The sequence below is a fragment of the Panthera onca genome, chromosome D1 (assembly GCF_046562875.1).
Source record: "Panthera onca isolate mPanOnc1 chromosome D1, mPanOnc1 haplotype 2, whole genome shotgun sequence".
Classification (NCBI taxonomy): domain Eukaryota; kingdom Metazoa; phylum Chordata; class Mammalia; order Carnivora; family Felidae; genus Panthera; species Panthera onca.
Window position 1 is genome coordinate 52,342,083 of NC_138348.1, and position 23,724 is coordinate 52,365,806.

A 23,724-nucleotide genomic window follows, 5' to 3' on the forward strand; every position below is an offset into this window, starting at 1 on the left:
TCCATTACTCAATGGACATCTCTCAGTTTGACCAAGGCAAAATCTCTATGTTTCTAGGAATAGAGTTTCTCCATGGATCTTATTTAGGGAACATTCCACAAGATCACAAAGATGCTTCTTTTATTTGGTTTTATTTATTTATTTTTTTAAAACTCAGTGCATTAGGTTTCATATTGATGTATTTAAGTCTGGTTTACATTGTGAAGAGTAAGAGTGGTATTAGGTCATTACAAACTGATACATTCAAAACAACTGTGAAAATATGAAATACTGTGTTGCCTGTTTTATAAATATTGTCTACTTTGAGTCCGCTAGTACCTCAGCACTACCCTGGCCACTCTTCTGGTGGCTACTAGACTTCTCATGATCCCTGAAGTGTGGGTTACTGCCAACAGGGTGGGGTCCATCAATGGCAGTTACAGGGCATGGTCTGAACACCCTCTGTTTTGTTGAGGGAGGTGCTGTACCAGTTCTGCTTATAGTGTTAACTAATAACTTAATTTTTGTCTTTCTTATCTTTATCTCTTTATCTTGTGTATATTTTTAACTTTCTAACTCTATATAGAGATGAATATTTGATTCCTCACTAATTTGAGAAGTCTGCTTTATTGTATACCACATTTCATGCACATATGGCTGTGTATATGATCCATCATTGTGTGTTTGTTTTCACTTACTACAGCAATCCACATTATTTGTATTACTATTGCTTTGTTGTATGTACTATTCTATGGTTGGGTGAGTTCCCATTTGAATCTATCCAAACATTTTTAGGTTTTACAAAAATTTGGTAGATTATTATTTTCTACATGTGTTTTATAATTAGCATCACTTGTGCCTTATTCATTTGCTTACGAGTGAGTCACTGGAGCCAGCGCTGATTGAGCAGGAGGGAAACTGGACTCAGCTTCTGTATGGGAGGAGTGTTAAAGAATTTGTGGCCATATTAAAACCTCCATATATGATGCTAATTTTTTTTTAAATCATTTTTTTGTTTTTTTCTAAAATTGCTTTATTTCTGACTTACTTTTATTTCTACTCCATCCTTTTCTTAAAAAGTTTTTTTTTTTAATGTTTATTTATTTTTGAGATACAGAGACAAAGCACAAGCAGGTGGGTGGGGGGGGGGGGGCAGAAGAGAGAGGGAGACACAGAATCCAAAGCAGGATCCATGCTCTAAGCTGTCAGCACAGAGCCAGATGTGGGGCTAGAACCCATAACTGTAAGATCATGACCTGAGCCAAAGTCAGCGCTTAACCGACTGAGCCACCCAGGCACCCCAACCCATCCTTTTATTTTCAACTTCCAATCCCCAAAATACCACCAGCATACATCAGACTCTCAGAGTCCATTTAGGATGTCACCAAAGGTGGTATGTGACCTTCACTCAACCTTTAGAATGGACTGTTTTCCTCTGATACCATAATATATCCAGAAGGTTTTTTTTTAACACCTGATTTGTTTCTTTACAATACTTTCAACTTCAGTCTTACATTTTAAAAAGTTTTGAGCAGTTATTCATGTCACTTTAAGTATGTTCCTGTTGTATTTTTTTACCTTCTTATGTGACTCTTATTAGACCAAATTATATTTTGACATGCTCTCATATCATCTCTCAGCCATTTTCTCCTCCTTCTTTCTGTGTCTTCTGAACTTTATGTAACAGGACTACAAATGTCCTTGGTCTGATCCAACTTATTAACATGCACTTAGCTTTATTTATTCTGCTATTCAGCTCATCCCCTGACTGCTTTATAGCAACTGCTTTATTTTTTAAAACAATTAGTTTTTTTCTTATAACTGAATATCCAACTTCGTATTTCCAGTATCTTTCATTAAGTCTCTGGGGACATTTTATCACTCCTCTCAAAGTAGGATATTTTGGTTTGATAACTTTTACTATTATATTCTTTTTTCTATTTCATTGATCCTCTTATATTGTTTGTTTCTTTTCCTTATTTTGGGTTAAATTTATTCTTCTTTATGTTGTTGTTTTTAGTGGTTGAATTTGGTCATTGTTTGCAGGTGTAGTGTTTCAGAAATAAGAATTTCATGCTACATATGTGTGTCCAGTAGAATTGACTCATGAACAAATGGATTTGAAGTGTGGGGACGTCCTTTAGGGGGATTTTTTTTTTCAATAAATGAAATATAACACTATAAATGTATTTTCTCTCTTTTTTTATTTTGTTAACATTTTCTTTTCTCTAGCTCAGTTTATTGTAAGAATAGAGTATATTATACATAACATACAAAATGTGAGTTGGTTGATTAGGTTATTGGCAAATCTTCCAGTCACAATAGGCTATTAGTTGATAATATTAGTTGATATTAGTTAATATTAGTTGATAAGTTTTTGGAGAGTCAGAATTTATACCTGAATGTTTTACTGTGTGGAGGATGGACACCTCTAACCCTGACAGTGTTCAAGGGTCAGCGTTATTGCATTAGTGGCATTTTAAAAATTTCACACGTTGTAGTTTAATTATTTTTTAGTTCAAAATTCTTTTGCCTCTTTATTTGGATTTCTTTCTCTCGTGGATTATTTACAAGTGTCTTTTTAAGTTTTCAAATATTTTGGTCTTATTTTAGAGATCACTTCATATTGATATCTAATTTCATTCCACTATAGTCAGAAAATATATGCTGCATGAATTCTTTTACGTGTACTGGAATTCGTATGATGGCCCAGAATATGACCTATTTTGGTAAATGTTCAGTGTGTTTGAAATATTGTACATTCTACTGTTGTGTTTGGCTTTGAAACTCATCTTTTCTGGTATTATAATATTCATTCCGGTTTTCTTTCTTTTTTAATTTTTAATTTTAATTCCAGTATTGTTAACATACGGTGTTGTATTAGCGTCAGGTGTACATACAGTGGTTCAGCAATTTTACACATTGCTCAGTGCTCATTTTGATAAGTGTACTCTTTAAATTTTAAAATCTTTATTTTATGTTTTTATTTTTTGTTTTATTTATTTTTTTGAGAGGGAGAGAGTGGGCGCGTGTGAGAGAGAGAGCGAGAGAGAGAGAGAGAGAGAGAGAGCATGAAAGTGCACAAGTGCATGGGTGGGGGAGGGGCAGAGAGAGGGACTGAAAGCAATCCTAAACAGGCTCCAATGGTCAGTGTGGAGCCCGATGTAGGGTCAGACTCAGGAATCCTGAGATCATGACCTGAGCCAAAATCAAGAGTGGGCTGCTTACCTGACTGAGCCACCCAGGCACCTTAGGATAAGTGTACTTTTAATCCCCGTCACCTCTTTCACCCACCCCCCCCCTCCCCCCCCACCGCCCCTCTGGTAACCATCAGTTTGTTTTCTATAGTTCAGAGTCTGTTTCTTGGTTTGTTTCTTTCTTTTTTCTTTTGATTGGTGTTGTTATTAGTGCTGTATATTTTCCCATCCTTTCACTTTTAACATGTTTGTTTTTGTATGAGGTGCATTTAATGTGAGCAGTGCTTAAATGAGTTGTTTTTTCTGTTTTTCTTGGTCTGACTATTTCTGCCTTTTAATTGGGTATTTAGTTCATTTATACTTATTTTGAATCATGGGTGTGGTTGGGTTCAAATGTATCATTTTGGCTTTCTCTTTTTCTTTTCTCCTCTTTTTCCTTTTTTTTGGATTATTCTTTAAAACATTTCATTCTATCTTCTTTTCTTATGAGTTTTAACTATTTTGGAGGCTTGCTTTAGAGATTTAGAGATTAGATTGATTTAGAGATTTAGAGATTATAGTTCACATCTCTAATTACAGTCTATCTTCAAGGGATACTATATTATTTTGTGTATTATGTAATAACTTAACAGTGATCTAATTCCTTCCTGGCTTATGCTATTATTTTCATACATTGTACTTTTTTGTATGTTATAAATTAAATACTTCATTGTTATTATTTTTGCAAAAAGCAAGTAAAGGCATTTAAGTAATAAAATAACCTTACATATTTACCCATGTAGTAACAAATTCTAATGCTTTTCATTCCTTTGTTTAGATCTATATTTACATCTGATAATATTTTCCTTCTGGATAAAGAAACTTTACAAATGTTTGTAGTGTGACCCTGCTATAGAAAAATTATTCTGGTTTTTTGTTTAAAAAAAAAAGCATTTATCTGTTTTAAGAGTATTACTGAGAGATACAGAATTCTAGCTTAACAAGATTTTTCTTTCAGTTTTAAGATATTGCTCTATTGTCTTCTTACTTGCATTGTTTCTGATAAGATCCACTGTCATCCTAAATTTAGACAATTGTGATGTGTCTTTTTAAAAAATGTTTATCTGTTTTTGAGAGACAGAGAGAGAGAGAGAGAGAGAGCATGAGAGGGAGTGGGACGGGGGCAGAGAGAGAGGGAAACAGAGGATCTCAAGCAGGCTACGGGCTGATAGCAGAGAGCTGGATGCAGGGCTTTAACCCATGAATGGCAATAGAACTGAGCCCAGGCTTAACCAACCAAGCCACCCAGGCACCAATGTGATGTGTCTTTTGATCTGGATTTACATTTTTTTCCTTTATCATTTCTTCTGGGCAGTCTGATTATGATGTACCCCTAGTATAGTTATATTCATTTTTCTTATTTTTGGGTTTCATTGAGCTTCTTGGAACTCTGGGTTTATAATTTTTATCAGATTTGGAAACTTGCAGCCATAATTTTTTCAAATATATTTTATGTCCTCTCTTTTGTTAAGATGGTGCCTTGAAACTACAAAAATATCTTTATGTATACTGACAGAACAATGATACATACGTAAGAATTATTTCTCTACCCGTTGTTCTAACTTTTCATTGATAAACCCTTACATTTTATTATGGGACCACATGGGCCCATACATTTTGTAATGCATTTTACACACTAAGTTGTTTATATGCACAGGGGCCCCATACTTCTACAGGTAACCTTGAATAAAGTTGACTGTAGCTTCTTAATTGATCACAATCTATTTTGAAGTGCTTTCTTCTGGGATTCTCTTGTATTTTCTTCTCATCCACTGACCACTACTTCATGTTATCTCCATGTTAATCTCTTGATACCAGAAGGTAAGGATGATATGGGGTCTTTTTGGTGTGCTTTCTTATGTTCTTATTCTATATTCTTTCCTTTGGCCATTCCATCTACTCCCATGGCTTCAGCGAGGATCTGTGGTCTATCCCAAGTGCACATCTTTATTTCTTCCAAGGGTACATCTTACTTGAGTATGAAACCTATAAGTCCAAGTATTTATTATACACTTCCACTTGAATATCCCATGTGTATTCAAATTCAAAGTTCCTAAAAATATACTTTTGCTCTTACGGCTAAGCCCCCACCTGCCCTATGGAGATGTTCCATACAATGCTCAGATCATGGAATGTGGCATGAAATAGGGTCTCCCTCACACATGATACCTAATACAAAAACTCATATAGAAAACAGACCATATCTGAATTATATTCCTAGGAACTAGCCTACATTCAATTATTTCTCCAACGTTTATTAAACCATTAATTCACAAATATCATGGGTCTATACCATACGCCAAACACTGTTTGGGCTGGAGATACATCAGGCAAAAATTCTTGCCCTGGTGCTCCTTAAACGTTAGTGAATGTAGGCTGACTAAACAGGTTGATGAACTTTTATGGTCATTAGATAGTGATAAATGCTGTGCAGAACAGGGAAACAGAGAAGATGTTGGGACATATTCTGTGCTTTGGGGGAATATTGTTAGGTATTAAACACTGTGGTCATAGAGACCCGTTGGACCTGAGGGAAGGAGCTATGTAGACAGAGGAACAATAAGCAAATAGTTCCAGAGACGGAAGTGTGGCTCATGTTTTTGAGAAGCTGTTAGGGAGGCAGTTCTGACCAAAGGACTTGAGGACAAAGTCAGGTAGGGAAAGGAGGGCCATATCCTTAGTCTCTTCAGAAACCCATGGTGGGTAAGAAGTGTGATGTGACTGTGGGTAAAGGGAAACCATATCGTTTTCATCATCAGGCATGCCCCAATGAGAAGATTAGGACTATTTCTGTCTCCCTGTCCCTGCCTTCTGATTGTGGTTTTGAGAAGAGCCAAGCAAGAGCATGATTACTTTCTGTTCTCTCTTGCCCTCTTCAGTAATTTCCTAATCCCCTCTTTAATCTCCTGAGTTCGTACCCCATAGACAATGGGGTTGAGAGCTGCAGGAATTACATGGTGTAACACATTAAGTAAGACAGGGATATCAGGGGAAATTTTTTTCTTGGCAATGTGGGTAAAAACAAAAACCAGCAGGATGGTGCTGAAGAAGAGGATGAGGATGAAGTGAGAGCCACAAGTGCTCAGTGCTTTGGCAGCTGCCCCTTTTGTCTTAAGTCTAAGAACGGCTCGTAGGATGAAGGTATAGGAGAAGATGATGAGGGTCAGGTCAGAGCCTAGAAGAGTCCAGGCCACAATTAACTGGAAAATTCTGTTAAGGGCAATATTATCACAGGAGAGCTTGGACACAGAGAGATTAGCACAGATACAATTATCAATTATATTTTTTCCGCAATAATGGAGCCGGGCAGAGAGGATGGGAATGAATATAGTAAGAAGTGCATTTCTGACCAAAGTAAAAATGGCAGCTTTGGCTACGAAATGGTCAGTGATGATGGATGGGTACCTCAGTGGGTGGCAGATGGCTACATAGCGGTCATAGGCCATGACCATGAATGTGCAGGACTCCATGCCAAGGAAGCAATTCATGATGTACATCTGGAGGAAGCAGGCATAGAAGCTGATGGACTTGAGGTCAAACCAGAAGATGGCCAGGACCTTGGGGATGACAGTGAGGCAGAGCACGATATCCAATAGTGACAGGAAACTGAGCAGGTAATACATGGGTTCATGCAGAGAGGCTTCCAGCCAGATGGTGATCAGGAGAACACTATTGGCTCCCATGGCCAGGAGAAAGAGGAGGCTGAGTGGCAGGGACAACCAGAGCTTCCAGCTGGGGGACCTGGCAAAACAATTCAGGAGGAAGTCTGAAACCTGAACGGAGATGGTGCCATTTTGATGTGCTGTCATATTTTGTCATATATTTCTATAGCTTTCTTTTAGTGACCTATAAAATTAGGATAAACATTAGCTACTGACTTAAGACACATGAATTTAGAACAATTTGCTTCATCTAGGTGAAACTTGTGATTCCTAGCAGGTCATACAGATCCATTTGATATCATCTGTACATCCTTTGTGGTATGTTATTCAGAAAATTCTAGTACTAAACAATAGATGACTGTGATAATATGGTTCATTTATACGTGTTTGATTTTTTCTTTAAAAATTTTTTTTTAATGTCTATTTATTTTGGAGACAGAAAGACAGAGCATGAGAAAAGGAGAGGCAGAGAGAGAGGGAGACACAGAATCCAAAGCAGGCTCCAGGCTCTGAGCCATCAGCACAGATCCCAATACAGGGCTCAAACCCAACCAACTGAGCCACCCAGGCACCCCTGATTTTCTTTTAAATAGAAAGTCATTTCTTTGCAGAAACATAAAGAAAGGGAAAATTGCTTAGGAACTCCTTTGTTTTAGCTGAGTGTCTAAATTTGTACTTGTAAGTTTCTTCCTTATTTTTTTTTTTGACCGCATAGACTATCATATGACATATAAATACACAATATGCCCTGATAAGTAGCAAAACCTGGGCCAAGTAAGGACTCAGATACATGACTGTCTCTCATGCACCCTCATGCACATGTAATCCTTGGGCAGGTTTCCAGAAATCTGGAATATTTCTTTCTCTTGCACTTACACTCTGACTCCTGCTTCCACTGCTCTGAGTATAATTTTCTTCTTAGTTTCTTTCCATGTTGTGTCTATTGTTTTCTATTATTATTATTATTATTATTATTATTATCATTAATTTTTATTGTAGGGACCACCGAACTCCAGTGACTCTCAGAGAACTTTAAACATCTCTCCTAAACATTGTTTAGGACATTATTGTGTGCATCCAGTGATGGATACCTCAGTGATCATCTGGGCACAATTCTCTGTTTTTGCAGCATAGCTTTAGAGATTCTTTAGATTGAGCTTAAACTGAGGAACCACTTTCTTACTCCCACTGACCCCAGTTGTGGTCTCTGTCTTCAACGTCTAATGTTATTTAGATTAAATTTAATTCCTCCCCCATGATTCAAGCATTTGTGGGCAGATTGTTTGCCATAAAGCCACTACATTTTAGCGTGTACAGTTGAAAACTCCGAATCATCTAAGTAAGCGCCAGATGATACACTCTCCAGGCTTCCTACCCCCATCCCCATTCATCTCCTATGGACAAATTCCTGCCCCTCTGCATCTCTGGAAGCACCCACAAAAATACGTAAAAAGGCAAGAGAACAGCAAAAGGGAAGGTTCCAGAGTACAGTTTCTCACACGTGCCTCCTGATCTGAGACAGCATACGGTCTCTCCTATCCTGTTTTCGCACTACTTTTACAGTAGTGACTCAGGAATGGAACGGAGCACAGATCTGGACTAAAGAGAAATGTCTCCCCCCACCATGCCCAGTGTTCTGCCTACTCCTGGTATAGCTGCCCCTCAGGCACCCTCTATCCAGACTCACTTACAGAGGATGTGAGCAGGGGTCTGGCTCCACTGATATTGGAGTTCCGGCTAGTTCCTGAAATAGCTGGGTGTAGTTATAACTCCAGAGCATCAGGGACTTTGCCCTCAGGGAACTTCTCCATCCCCATTTCCCTGTGCTTAAAAGGCCCTCCTGGGAGACAAGCAGGCAGGTAGGAGAAGGAAATGTTTTTCTTTCTCTCTAAAAGGAAGGAGCTCTGGTAATCCAGCCCAACACTGACTGCGTCCTGTAGGCAGTTGGTCTCCTGGGGCTCGGGGTCTTATATCCATCCATCCATCCATCCATCCATCCTTCCATCCATCCACGTTCACACTCGTTTGCACAGGCACACTGGGTGTCCTCCATGGGTCTAATAATCTCACTCAGAAGTTCCAATGGGCTTCCTGCAGCCCATTGGCAGATAGGTGCCTCCCAAACCATGCTGTTAAATGGACTGATGTAAATTTATAATGACTTTCATCATGGCGTTATAATGATAAGAATGCAAGAGTAACTTGGAAAAAATATTCCTGAGAAAATGCAATGTGTTTTTAAAAGAGAGAGTCCTATCATGATTTTTGCTGTAATGGAAGATTTTTCAAATGGGATGTGTATACAACTGTATACTAGGAAACAGGAGTCGTTTCTATTTCATTTTGAGCCTCATGTGAATTATTCCCATCCTCAAATTATGGGAGCAAGCATCATCAGTTTGTTTTTTCTTTCTTACGTTTCAGTTTAAAAACTTGATTGTAGTTGACACACAATGTTGCGTTAGTTTCAGGTGTACAACATGGTGATTCGACAAGTGTATACAGTTAAGTTATACTGCACTCACCACAGGTATAGCTACCAGCCATCACCATATAACACAAGTACAGTAGCATTGACCGTGTTCCCTGGGCTGTGCTGTCAGCATCAGTTTCTTTAAAGGTCTTCTTTTACTCTATTTTTATTTCCCTGTCCCTGAATACCTCAACTTCACTCCTATTTCTTTTCTCTTTAGAAAAGTAAAAGCTCCAGTGTGTTTAAAATATGTCTTTCTAATTAATCTTAGGAATACTTAAATATGCTTATATGTCCACCTATGGAAAGATGAATGGATTGAATTTTATAAATATAGTGGATCATAAATCTGATGTTGTTCTTTGTTTTCACTCAACAGTAAATCATGAACAACTATCCCTGTTACTCTTGTAAGTCCACTTCATTCTTTTTGATTTCGGTTTAATTACAATTATGTATTTTTCTTTTTTTATGTAAATGATCTACACCCAAATGATCAATAATTAATTCTATTTTGTTTTTAGTTGTGAGCATTATTTATTTTTCTTTTAATTTTTTAAAAATTTACATCCAAATTAGCATATAGTGCGACAATGATTTCAGGAGTAGATTCCTTAGTGCCCATTACCCATTTAGCACATCCCGCCTCCCACACCTCCTCTAGTAACTCTGTTTGTTCTCCATTTTTATGAGTCTCTTATGCTTTGTCCCCCTCCCTGTTTTTATATTATTTTTGTTTCCCTTCCCTTATGTTCATCTGTTTTGTCTCTTAAAGTCCTCATATGAGTGAAGTCATATGATATTTGTCTTTCTCTGACTGACTAATTTCACTTAGCATAATACCCTCCAGTTCCAACCATGTAGTTGCAAATGGCAAGATTTCATTCTTTTTGATTGCCAAGGATTACTCCATTGTATATATATACCACATCTTCTTTATCCATTCATCCATCGGTGGACATTTGGGCTCTTTCCATACTTTGGCTATTGTTGATAGTGCTGCTATAAACACGGGGGTGCATGTGTCCCTTCGAAACAGCACACCTGTATCCTGTGGATAAATGCCTAGTAGTGCAATTGCTGGGTCGTAGGGTAGTTCTATTTTTAGTTTTTTGAGGAACCTCCATACTGTTTTCCAGAGTGGCTGCACCAACTTGCATTCCCACCAACAATGCAAAAGAGATCCTCTTTCTCTGCATCCTCGCCAACATCTGTTGTTGCCTGAGTTGTTAATGTTCGCCATTCTGACAGGTGTGAGGTGGTATCTCATTGTGGTTTTGGTTTGTATTTCCCTGATGATGAGAGATGTTGAGCATTTTTTCATGTGTCCGTTGGCCATCTGGATGTCTTCCTTGGAGAAGTGTCTATTCATGTCTTTTGCCCATTTCTTCACAGGATGATTTGTTTTTTGGGTGTTGAGTTTGATAAGTTCTTTATAGATTTTGGATACTAACCCTTTATGTGATATGTCATTTGCAAATATCTTCTCCTATTCTGTCAGTTGCCTTTTAGTTTTGCTGATTGTTTCTTTCGCTGTGTAGAAGCTTTTTATTTTAATGAGGTCCCAGTAGTTCATTTTGACTATGTTTCCCTTGCCTCCAGAGACGTGTTGAGTAAGAAGGTGCTGCGGCCAAGTCAAAACCCTCTTCAAGGGTTTTGATGGCTTCCTGTCTTACATTGAGGTCTTTCATCCATTTTGAGTTTATTTTTGTGTTTGGTGTAAGATAGTGGTTCAGGTTCATTCTTCTGCATGTCGCTGTCCAGTTTTCTCAGCACCAGTTGCTGAAGAGACTGTCTTTATTCCATTGGATATTCTTTTCTGCTTTGTGAAAGATTACTTGGCCATACGTTTGTGGGTCCATTTCTAGGTTCTCTATTCTGTTCCATTGATCTGAGTGTCTGTTCTTGTGCCAGTACCATACTCTCTGGATGATTACCTCTTTGTAGTAGTTTGAAGTCCTTGATTGTGATGCCTCCTGCTTTGGTTTTCTTTTTCAAGATTGCCTTGGCTATTCGGGGTCTTTTCTAGTTCCATACAAATTTTAGGATTATTTGTTCTGGCTCTGTGAAGAATGCTGGTGTTATTTTGATAGGGATTGCATTGAATATGAAAATTGCTTTGGGTAGTATCGACATTTTCACAATATTTATTCTTCCTATCCAGGAGCATGGAATCTTTTTCCATTTTTTGTGTCTTATCCAATCTCTTTCATAAGCTTTCTATAGTTTTCGGTGTATAGATTTTTCACGTCCTTGGTTAGATTTATTCCTAGGTATTTTATGGGTGTTGGTGCAATTGGAACTGGGATCAATTCCTTGATTTCTCTGTCGCTTCATTGTTGGTGTATAGGAATGCAACCGATTTCTCTGCATTGATTTTATATCCTGCAACTTTGCTGAATTCATGATTCAGTTTTAGAAGTTATTTATTTTTTTTTTTGGAATGGTTAGGGTTTTCCATATAGAGTATCATGTCACCTGCGGAGAGTGAAAGTTTGACTTCCTCATGGCCAATTTGGATGCCTTTTATTTCTTTGTGTCTTCTGATTGTTGAGGCTAAGACTTCCAATGCTATATTGAATAACATTGGCAAGAGTGGATATCCCTGTCTTGTTCCTGACCTTAGGGGGAAAGCTCTCAGTTTTTCCCCATTGAGGATGTTATTAGCATTGGGTCGGTCATATATGGCTTTTATGATCTTCACATATGATCCCTCTGTCCCTACTTTCTTGAGGGTTTTTATCAAGAAAGGATGCTGTATTTTGTCAAATGCTTTCTCTGCATCTATTGAGAAGATTATATGGTTCTTGTCCTTTCTTTTATTGATGTGATGAATCACGTTAATTGTTTTGCGGATATTGAACCAGTCCTGCATCCCAGGTATAAATCCCACTTGGTCATGGTAAATAATTTTTTAATGTATTGTTGTAGCTGGTTGGTTAATATCTTGTTGAGGATTTTTGCCTCCATGTTCATCAAGGAAATTGGTCTATAGTTCTTATTAGTGGGGACTCTGGTTTTGGAATCTAGTTAATGCTGGCTTCATAGAATGGGTTTGGAAGTTTTCGTTCCATTTCTATTTTTTGGGAACAGCTTCAAGAGAATAGGTGTTAACTCTTCATTAAATGTTTCATAGAATTCCCATGGATAGCCATCTGGCCCTGGACTCTGGTTTTTTGGATTTGTGATTACTGCTTCGATTTCCTTACTGGTTATGGATCTGTTAAAATTTTCTATTTCTTTCTGTTTTAAGTTTGGTAGTGTATATGTTTCCAGGAATTTGTCCATTTCTATCAGATTGCCATTTTATTGGCATACAATTTCTCATATTGGTGCTCATATAATTGCTGTTATTATTGTTTATATTTCTGGTGTATTGGTTGTCATCTTTCCTCTTTCATTCTTGATTTTATTTATTTGGGTCCTTTCCTTTTTCTTTTTGATCAAAGTGGCTAGTGGTTTATCAACTTTGTTAATTCATTCAAAGAACCAGCTTCTGGTTTCATTGATGTGTTCTACTATTTTGTTTTGTTTTGTTTTGGTTTGGTTTGGTTTCAATAGCATCAATTTCTGCTCTCTTTTTTATTATTTCCTGTCTTCTGCTGGTTTGGGGTTTTATTTGCTGTTCTTTTTCCAGTTCTTTAAGGTCAGGTTATGTTTTGTGTCTGAGATCTTTCCTCCTTCTTTAGGAAGGCCTGGATTGCTATATAGTTTCCTCTTATGACTGCCTGTGCTGTATCCCAGAGGTTTTGGGTTGTGGTGTTATCATTTCCATTGGCTTGCATACACTTTTAAATTTCCTCTTTAAATTCTTGGTAGCCCATTTGTTCTTTAGCAGGATGTTCTTCAGTCTCCAAGTATTTGTTACCTTTCCAAATTTTTTCTTGTGGTTGATTTCAAGTTTATAGCATTGTGGTCTGAAAATACGCACGGTATGATCTTGATCTTTTTGTACTTGCTGAGGCCTGATTTGTGTCCCAGTATATGGTGTATTTTGGAGAACGTTCCATGTGCACTGGAGAGTAATGTGTATTCCCCTGCTCTACGATGAAATGTCCTGAATATATCTGCTAAGTCCATCTGGTCCAGTGTGTCATTCACAGCCATTATTTGCTTGTTGATTTTTTTGATTAGATGATGTGTCCATTGCTATGAGTGGGGTGTTGAAGTCTCTTACTATTGTGGTGTTACTATCGATGAGTTTCTTTATGTTTGTGATTAACTGATTAATATATTTGGGTGCTCCACATTTGGCGCATAAATGTTTACAACTGTTAGGTCTTCTTGGTGGATAGACCCCTTGATTATGATATAATGCCCTTCTGCATCTCTTGATACAGTCTTTCTTTTAATGTCTAGATTGTCTGATATAATTATGGCTACTCAGGCTTTCTTTTGTTGACGATTAGCATGATAGATGGTTCTCCATCCCCTTACATTCAATCTGAAGATATCTTTAGGTCTAAAGTGGGTCTCTTGTAAACAGCATATAGATGGATCTTATTTTCTTAACCATTCTGTTACCCTATGTCTTTTGATTGGAGCATTGAGTCCATTGACGTTTAGAGTGAATACGGAAAGTTACGAATTTATGGCCATTATGTTGCCTGTAGCGTTGGAGTTTCTGATGGTGTTCTCTGGTCCTTTCTAAGCTTTGATGCTTTTGGTATGCATATCTTGGTCTGTTGCAAGTTTCAAAATGGTGTGTCTTGGTGTTGACATGTTTTTGTTGACTTTTAGGGGAGTTCTCTGTGCCTCCTGGACTTGAATGCCTGTTTCTTTCTTCAGATTGGGGAAGTTCTCAGCTCTAATTTTTTTCAAATAAAACTTTGGTCTCTTTTTCATGCTCTTTTGTAACTCCTATCGCACAGGTACTGTTGTGCTTTAAGGAATCACTGAGTTTCCCAAGTCTATATTTGTGATCTAATAGTTTTCTTTCCCTCTTCTTTTCAGCTTCAGTATTTTCCATAATTTTATCTTCTGTATCACCTATTTATTTCTCTGCTTCTTCAATCATCATTATGATTACATCCAGTCAGTTTTGCATCTCAGGTATAGAATTTTTTATTTTGGCCTGACTAGTTTTTAGGTCTTTTATCTCTGCAGCAGGGGCTTCTCTGGTGTCTTCTATGTATTTTTCAAGCCCAGCAAGGATTCTCACAACTGTTGTTCTAAATTCTTGTTCAGATTGCTTCTGAACTGTTTTGCTTCTACCTGTTTTGAGCCAATCCCTATTTGTGGTTTCTTCTTGATCTTTATTTTGGGGAGAATTCTTCCATCTTGTCATTTTGTCTAGGTTTCTCTTTTGCATGTTATGAAAGCTTGTTCATGTTTACAGCTCCTGAGAATAATGGTATATTAGGAGGCAGTCATAGAGTGTCCAGGGCCTAGCACTTCAGAAAGTATTTCTGGTGTTATCTGTGTATACTCTGCTATTGTGATTTGTTTGCTCTTTCCCCTGAATCAGTCCTCTGCAGAGTTCCTCCTTGCTTACATTGGGGGGTTTTGGGACCTTTAACTAGGTGTGGCTTGATTTGTTTGTTAAAGTAATCCTGATTTGAAAAAAAAAAAGCCTGATCCAAAAAAAATGGAAAAGGAACAAAAAACCTGAACAAAAATCTATAAGCCTGATTCCAAAGAAAAATAAAGAAAGAAAGAAAAAAATAAGACTAATCCAAAAATCTGATAAAAGGACACCAAAAACCCCCAAACAAATGAACGAAAAACTATAAGCCTGATTAAAGAGAAAGAGAGAGAGAGAGAGAGAGGAGAAAAGAATAAATTAAAAAAAAAAAAAGCTTGCTCCTATTTCCTCCAGAGCTGAAGAACTGAAGCTGAGACTTTGGAGAACTCTATGATCAGTAGACTTCATGCATGCGGGGGTGCCTGTGTTGGTCCTGTGGGTGAGAGGCCCATTGCACTGGCTCATAGTCAGACCTGCCCTTGTAAAGATGTCCTGCAGGGCACATCGGGGCAGGGTTTGGTGTGACTTCAGCTTCCACTGGAGGTGCTGTGCTGCTCACTGAAGTCCAACCACACAGGTGGGGGTGGGGGGAGATGGTGTCACCCTGCTCTTTCTTCCCTGGGGTGGGGAGCTCATGCCTTCCACTGATCAGAGAGCCCTCACAGACAAGCAAACAATCTCCCCTCCTGTGTCTCAAACCTCCATTAGATCCTTGTCCTCAACCCATCTGTGCCTGGGCTGTTGACATGGCTGGCATGACAGCTCTCCTATGTTTTATCTCTGGTGCGTGTCCGGATTTTATAACTCCAAATCTTAAAGGACCTGGCAAGATACAGACCCACTGCCCTCTTCCCAAGGTGAACCTCACAGTGCTGCACCTGGTGCTGTTCTGTCCCAGAAAGGCAGTCGCACTGCTGCGCTGGTGCCTGGAGTTTATGGTGAAGCAGAGCATCTGCCTGTGCCTTTGTCACCTGCTGTTAAGACTGCTCATAGGCTCCAGCTGGGTCTTTCGTCCTTGTACAGTCAATATGCCCTCTTCCAAATGCAGTCCAGGAAGGGGAACGTGCGACCCAGAGGATTCCCATCCCATGGTGTCAGCTATCTGCTCGCAGGCCTCAGGCCTCCTCTTCTGAAGCACTGTGACCCACCTGAATTGACTCCAGGGAATGGTAAGGACCTCCAAAACCTAGGAATTTGATCTCTACTTTTCGCAAGAACTTTTTGGAGTTTTCCCAGTCCCCCAGACAGTGGTTTTGGGGGAGTGCTTTTCTTGCATTAACCTGATGAGATGCTGCCTCTCTTCCATCTCTCCTCATCTCGAAAAGAGCTCCCTACCCTCCATGGCACCATGGCTTTTCTCTCCCCCAATTCCTGTGTCCACACCTCATACCTGCCTGGTTCTCTCTCTCAAACTATGCAGACTGTTCTCCCAGTCCTCAAATTGATTTACTAGGTGTTCAAGATTTGAAGTTGATCTAGCTGTGTTCAAGGGATGAGCAAGCCCTGGGTTCCTCAACTACTCCAGCTTAACTCCTCCAATGTCTGGTACTTCTTCAACCACAGACATTTGCTATGTGGATGTGATTAGAACCCATTCATGGCTTCTTTTACTCTATATGGCAGAATAGCTGCAACAGAAACTACGTGGCCTTAAAAATCTGGGCTTTTGAAAGAAAATATCTACTGTTCTCAGTGCTAGTGTTTAATATATGCATCTTTCTATTATCAGTCAGCCTTCAGATAATATTATTCTATTTCATATATAAGATATGAATTTATAAAGGTTTATTTCCATTTGACCCCTCCATATCATTCTTCTATTTTTACCACACATTTTATTTCTACATAGTTTATAAACTCTAATACATTGTCACTATGTTTTTCTCCCCTACTTCCTCTCTGTCTATGCTTTCAATGACCAAGTATATGAATACTAGACTGGTTAATATTATCTCATCTGTCATCAGGTCACTCTACTTTTTTTTTTCAGCATTATTTCTCTATGTTTTTTAGTTTAAATAGTTTACATTTCTATACCTTTAAATTCTTTGTTTTTTCCCCCTATACTGTCAAATCTGCTATCAAAGTCTGTGTACAGGCAGCACCAGTTTTAAGAATTGAAATATTAACTATATCATACATTTCAAGTACCCCCATATTCATATATACGAAATAGAGCTCACAAAATTCAAGCAAGATTTAAATTACACAAAAAGGAAAATATAAACAAGTACTTTTGTAACTACAAGACATTTGAAAACTCTCACTGACAAAGGACAATGTGTCCTGCATCCTGGAATTAGATAGCTACTTTATTCCTAGGTTTTAGTGTGTGCAGTCAGATCTAATATTCTATGACTTGTCTCAGCTTTCCCCCATGTGGCATCTAATCTAAGCATGCTGGGTTCATAGTATAATTATTTGAATAATATTTTGGAAGGTAGAGGTCTTAGCATTGAGTTATCATTTCTATTAGACTGTACTATGATACATTTTCTCTGGATCGTGCCTGGTTCTGATGAAGGGAATCCTGTTTTTCAGCCCCAATTTCCTCTGTATAGCTTTGGTTTTTTTTGTTTTCCAGTTTTTAAATTTTATTTATTTTTTTTGAAATTTATTGTCAAATTGGTTTCCATACAACACCCAGTGCTCATCCCAAAAGGTGCCCTCCTCAATACGCATCACCCTTCCTCCCCTCCCTCCCACCCGCCATCAACCCTCAGTTTGTTCTCAGTTTTTAAAAGTCTCTTATGCTTTGGCTCTCTCCCACTCTAACCTCTCTTTTTTTTTCCTTCACCTTCCCCATGGGTTTCTGTTAAGTTTCTCAGGATCCACATAAGAGTGAAAACATATGGTATCTGTCTTTCTCTGTATGGCTTATTTCACTTAGCATAACACTCTCCAGTTCCATCCACGTTGCTACAAAGGGCCACATTTCATTCTTTCTCATTGACACATAGTACTCCATTGTGTATATAAACCACAATTTCTTTATCCATTCATCAGTTGATGGATATTTAGGCTCTTTCCATAATTTGGCTATTGTTGAGAGTGCTTGTACAGCTTCGGTTTATAGGATTGTGTTACTTCCTTGGCTCAAACTCAAGTTCCTAATGCAATATTCTGCCTAGTCCTTCAAATCCTATTCCGTATTTGGGTCCTGACTTTGCCAAGTGGCCACTGCCACTTAGACCTCTACCTTAGCTTCTCTTTGGCTATGTCTTTCCTACATATTGACATTTCCCTTTGCTTCTTGGACTTCTCCTTCCTCCAGGCACAGACCGTTTGCACTTATAAACATGGACCTTGACTGTCCTGCTCATTACTGCAACCCCAGCACCATAACAAAGATGTCTATATTAGGTATCAATGAATATTTTGCAGATAATATAATATTGACTGTTGGCCTGAAGGGCCATTACCTTTCTCTGTTGTGCTCTGCATTGTTCTTCTGGCACAATTTCTGGTGTCAGCTGTGTCTGCCCCCAAATATTTGTCTCACTTTCTCTGCACATTGAAGAAAGGGTCTAATTGTGGGTAATAAGTAAGTAAACTGAAAAGTCTCACAACAAAATCTGAGCTGTAACATTTTGTGGATATGGGTATTAGGTTTTAAGAGACTGTTTTTCCTACTCCTATGTTTTACTGAATAATTATACCATTTTCACTATTAAGCATTTCAAATAAAATATACTTTATTAAAATAATAGAGTTGAAAATAACTAATTTAAAATACTCATACATATGTACCTGTAAATAGTGTTATGAGTAGTTTAAGGAATGACAGAGTATGATTATTAACATCTAACTTTTGATAAACCTTTGACACTATCATCTGTTGCTTCCCCTAGCACTAATATTCCTGTCTTATCATCAGTAAAGTCTTTATTTACATTTTTTTCTTAGCTTCTGTAACTTCCAAGGTTTACATATGACTTTCTTTTTTTTCTTTCTTTCTTTCTTTCTTTCTTTCTTTCTTTCTTTCTTTCTTAGAAAGAGAGAGAGAGAGAGAGAGAGAGAGAGAGAGAGAGAGAGAAAGAGAGAGAGTGGCAGAGGGAAAGGGAGAGAGAAAGTCGCAATCAGGCTCTGCACTGTCAGCACAGTGTTTGATGCAGGGCTTGATGCCAGGAACTGTGAGATCATGACCTGAGCCAGAATCAAGAGGAGGACGCTTAACCAACTGAGCCACCCAGGTGGCCTTATATGGTTGTATTTCAAATCTGTTGCTCCAGGATTTGAGGACTGTGTATTGTAAAAAGCAATAGATGGGCTTTCTCTTACTTTACCCTTCTCACACTGGTCTTTAAGACATAAGCACTCATGTAATGCAAGATTTTAAGACAGGGAAATCATTATTCATCCTCTAAAACACTGGCTTCCTTTCCTCCATATGGAAAAACATAAAAAAAAATAAAGTCACAGCCAAGAAGAAACAATATCGTTTTAATTCTTTTCCGAGAAGGATACATTTTTCCTCAGTTCAATTGCTCTCCTACCCATTTTTCATTTGCCTTTTGAAGCTGGATGTCTAGTGCTGAACTGATCCATATATTACCTACTAGTCACATGTGGCTGTTGAGCACCTGAAACTCAGTTGTCCTGACTGAAATATGCCATAAATGTAAAATACATACTGGATTTCAAAGACCTGGAATACCTAAAAAGAATATAAAATATGTTATTATTAAATTCTTTTATATTTATTATGTGTTGAAGTTATAATGTTTTAGATATATTGGTTTCAACAAAATACGTAAGATCATTTTTACTTTTTACAGTTTGTTTATTTTCTTTTTATAGATTAATGTGGCTACTAAAATGTTTAAAATTAAGTATGTGGCCCACATTGTCCTGGACAGCACTGTTTTAGTATCAATTATTTTAGTGGGATAAAGCCATCGTTAATCTGTTCAACTTATCAAATGGATCTGTCAGTACTTCTTTGATGTGAGCCATAAATGTGTATAAGTTGCATATAAACACAACAATGCAAAACTTTCAAAAATATAGGTTTTAAATATAAAGATTTTGCTAGTCTACTTTGGAAGACATGGCTTATGCCAAATTTTCTCAGTCTTGGGTGGTATATGCTTTAAATCCCCTGGTGTAGCCTTTTTCATGCATTCAATGTTCAAGTTTTCTAACAGCTAATTGGAGAGCTCTGGGTTTGTTATACAATGTGACCCTAGTAGAGATTAGTCCTGAAAGTTTTTAGTTCCTTGATGAGAAGATGTTAATATATGATAGTGTTTGAGCTAGTAGATTTTCATTAGCTCCTTAGAGATAGTAGGATAAATTTACTTTAGCACATTATATCTTCATATTCATAAGACCTTCCTGTTGCTATCCAGTTATTCACATTTTAAACCATGTCATTTTATTAAAGTTTAAATGTGCAAGAGAATGGGATTTTGGGGAGTTCTTTTTCAAGTGACAAAGCAAGAGATTATTTATGGTATGAACCTAACTGGATCTTGACTTTTTTTTTTTACTTTTGAGAAACATATTATTCCTAAATAGAATGTTGGTTATGTACTTCTAAGTATTCTATGGTATTGTATTTATTTATTTATTTGTTGAGAATGAGAGAGAGAGAGAGCGAGAGAGAGAGAGCGAGAGAGAGAGAGCATATGAGGAGAGGAGGGACAGAGAGAGAAAAGGAAAGGGAGAATCCCAAGCAGACTTCTCAATGCAGAGCCATATGGGAGGCTCAGTCCCTCAAACCGTGAGTTCATGACCTGAACTTAAATCAAGAGTCAGATGCTTAACCAACTGAGCCACCCAGGCTTCTCTTAACTATTATTTCTTAATTATGTGTGTACAGGTTTATTTTTCAAATAGTAGCTCATAGTGATATCCAGAAGCAGAGGAATGAAACACCAATTTATTATTCTTCACTGTGAGATGGAGAAGATGAAGAAACAGACAGAGTTGTGCTGAGTGAAAGCTTAAGTAGTCTAAGGATGAATCCAGGTGCTCAGTTAAGGCTGAAAGACCCAGGTTTGGGGAGAGTATTGATTTAGACTGTTAAGAGATTTTCCTTCCATGGTCTAAACAAGGAAACACACTGATAAGTTGTTATTGAGGCACAAAAGCTCATATTTAGAAAGGATATTCTGGGGTGCCTGGGTGGCTCAGTCGGTTAAGCATCCGACTTCAGCTCAGGTCATGATCTCACACTCCGTGAATTCAAGCCCTGCATCAGGCTCTGTGCTGACAGCTCGGTGCCTGGAGCCTGCTTCGGATTCTGTGTCTCCCTCTCTCTCTGCCCCTCCCCTGCTCATGCTCTGTCTCTCTCTGTCTCTAAAAAAAATTTAAAAAGCAAGGATATTCTAAAACAAATTGTTCACTATTCTCAGGGGTAGCCAATGAGTATATACCATGAAACACAACGAGAACAACTAATTTGTTCCCAAAGACCCCTTTTTTTTTTGGTAGTTGTGCAAGACTTACAATTCAAACCTTAAGTCTCTATCTAGTGCTTAGAAACTGTACAGTTAATATGAAAACAATGTTCAGATATTATATTTTTCATATTTAAATTATTATTACAGGACGATACATAAGAACACTTGCAAACTTTTTTTTCTTAGTTTTTATTTTATTTGAGAGAGAGAGCGTATGCAAGTGAGTGAGGGGCAGAGAGAGCAAGAGGGAAAGAGTGATAACCAGAGCTCACCTGAAGCGGGGCTCAAGCTCACCTGATGTGGAACTGGAACTCATGAACCATGAGATCACTACCTGAGACTGAATCAGATGCTTAACTGACTGAGCCACCCAAGCGCCCAATTCTTGCAATCTTTAACTCATCAGAGGAACTGTATTTTGATACCATAAATTTTGACATCCTGAATCCAAAAGATAAACGTCCAAAGCACAAACCCTTTGGGGGGGAAAATTTATGAGTATCTCAAATCTAATCAAATACATTGCTAATTGTTGCACAAGTGACAAATCCATCCAAAAACTCTGTCCTCTTACAAACCTCATTTTGAATCACCACCCAAATGGAGACCCAATTAGGATCAGCAGTAATGATCCATCATTCAGGACTGAAATTTCACGCCTATGTCTTTGTCTTTAATATGCTCCCTTCTGTGGAAATAAGAATAAGAATGAATTACATATTATACAACTGTAAGCCAAAATGTCCACAGTTGTATATTCAACTCCAGAGGCATGACATATTAACAGCTGTATACTCAGGAACATAAATTTCTCACTTCAGAACCTGTCCCCCCAGGATTCCCAGTATTTTGTCAAAATAGGATATTTTGGGGGAAAATCAAAAGGGGTCAATGATAGTTCTAAGGGAGAAGTGAGAAAAAAAAAGAAATTACAATGAAACTTAAGTTTTATTAAAGAAGACACGTTATCCAATTTACCCACTTTGAGATTGCAACTCGTGGATGTGAATTTCAACCCCCTCACCCATTATTGATTCAAAACTCAGGAATGCAGAGATCCTGTTGTCCTTATTAGCACCCTTTCTTTAATAATCTCTGGATTCCTTGCTTGATCTCCTGGGTTCGCACCCCATACACAATGGGGTTGAGGGCTGAGAAGATAACATGGTGGAGGATGTTGAGCAAGATTGGCACATCAGGGGAGACTTTCTTCTTCACCACAAGAGTGAGCACGAAGACCAGAAGGATGGTGCTGAAGAAGAGGATAAGGATGAAGTGGGAGCCACATGTGCTCAGGGCCTTGGCCACAGCACCCTCTGCCTTGAGTCTCAGCACAGCTCGCAGTACGAGGGTGTAGGAGAGAAAGATGAGGATGAGGTCAGATCCTAGCACAGTCCAGCTTATTGCAAACTGGTAAAGGCGATTGATGGTGACATCATCACAGGAGAGCCTGGAGACAGACATATTGGTGCAGATGCGGAGAGCCTGGAGACAGACATATTGGTGCAGATGCAGTTCTCAATGACCTTTCTCCCACAATAATGGAGTCGGGATGAGAGAATGGGGATAGGCATTGTAACAATACTACTCCTGGCCAAAATAAAGACAGCAGCCTTGACTACAAATTGGTCAGTGATGATGGATGGGTACCTCAGTGGGTGACAGATAGCCACATAACGGTCATAGGCCATGACCATGAATGTACAGGACTCCATGGCAAAGAAGCCATTCATGATGAACATCTGGAGGAAGCAGGCATAGAAACTGATGGACTTGAGGTCAAACCAGATGATAGCTAGGACCTTGGGAATGACAGTGAGACTGAGTATGATGTCCAGCAGGGAGAGGATGCTGAGTAGATAGTACATGGGCTCATGCAGAGAGGCTTCCACCCATATGGTGATCAGGAGAACACTATTGGCCACCATGGCCAGGAAGAGGAGGAGACTGAGTGGCAGGGACAACCAGAGCTGCCAGGTGTGGGACCTGACAAAACAATTCAGGAGGAAGTCTGAAACCTCAGAGGAGATGGTGCCATTTTGGTGTGATGTCATAGTTTGTCATATATTTCTACAGCTTTCTTGTAGTGGTCTGTAAAATTAGGATAAAAATTAGCTAGTGACACATGACACATGGATTTAGAACAATTTGCTTCACCTAGGTGATATGCTTGAGTCCTAGCAAGTCATCCAGAGTCATGTGAATTCATCTGTTTGTCCTTTGTGCCATGCTACTGGGATAATCCTAACAATTTAAGCAGTATAGAGGACTGAGGATATATGGTTTGTTTAGACATGTTTGATTTGTTCAAACATGTTATTTCTTTGCAGAAACTAAAGAGAAGGAGAGAATTGCCTAGAAAACTACTTTTGGACTGTTGTGTCCCAAATTGTTCTTATAAGTCTTCCTTTTGTGTTTTATTCTTTAATTATCGTATAGACTACCACATGATAACTGAAGTGTAATAATATATGCAGGCAAGTAGTACAGCCTGGCAAAATTG

At 38.4% G+C, this 23,724-nt stretch overlaps 3 protein-coding genes across 3 annotated transcripts in view; 1 reads left to right on the forward strand and 2 right to left on the reverse strand.

Moving 5' to 3' along the window:
• The window catches only part of LOC132677163 (uncharacterized), a 286,729-nt gene that overhangs the window by 182,849 nt on the left and 80,156 nt on the right, over nt 1–23,724 (forward strand). The window lies entirely within an intron of this gene.
• On the reverse strand, nt 6,065–7,106 carry LOC132674265 (olfactory receptor 56A3-like). Its single transcript, XM_060626941.3, has one exon. The coding sequence runs from the start codon at nt 7,022–7,024 to the stop codon at nt 6,065–6,067; it is 960 nt and encodes a 319-aa protein (XP_060482924.2). The 5' UTR covers nt 7,025–7,106.
• Nucleotides 22,293–23,275, reverse strand: LOC144613075 (olfactory receptor 56A3-like). The gene is made up of 2 exons (XM_081790181.1): nt 22,707–23,275; nt 22,293–22,671 (listed from the first exon to the last, which is right to left on the reverse strand). The coding sequence occupies exons 1-2, from the start codon at nt 23,273–23,275 to the stop codon at nt 22,293–22,295; spliced, it is 948 nt and encodes a 315-aa protein (XP_081646307.1).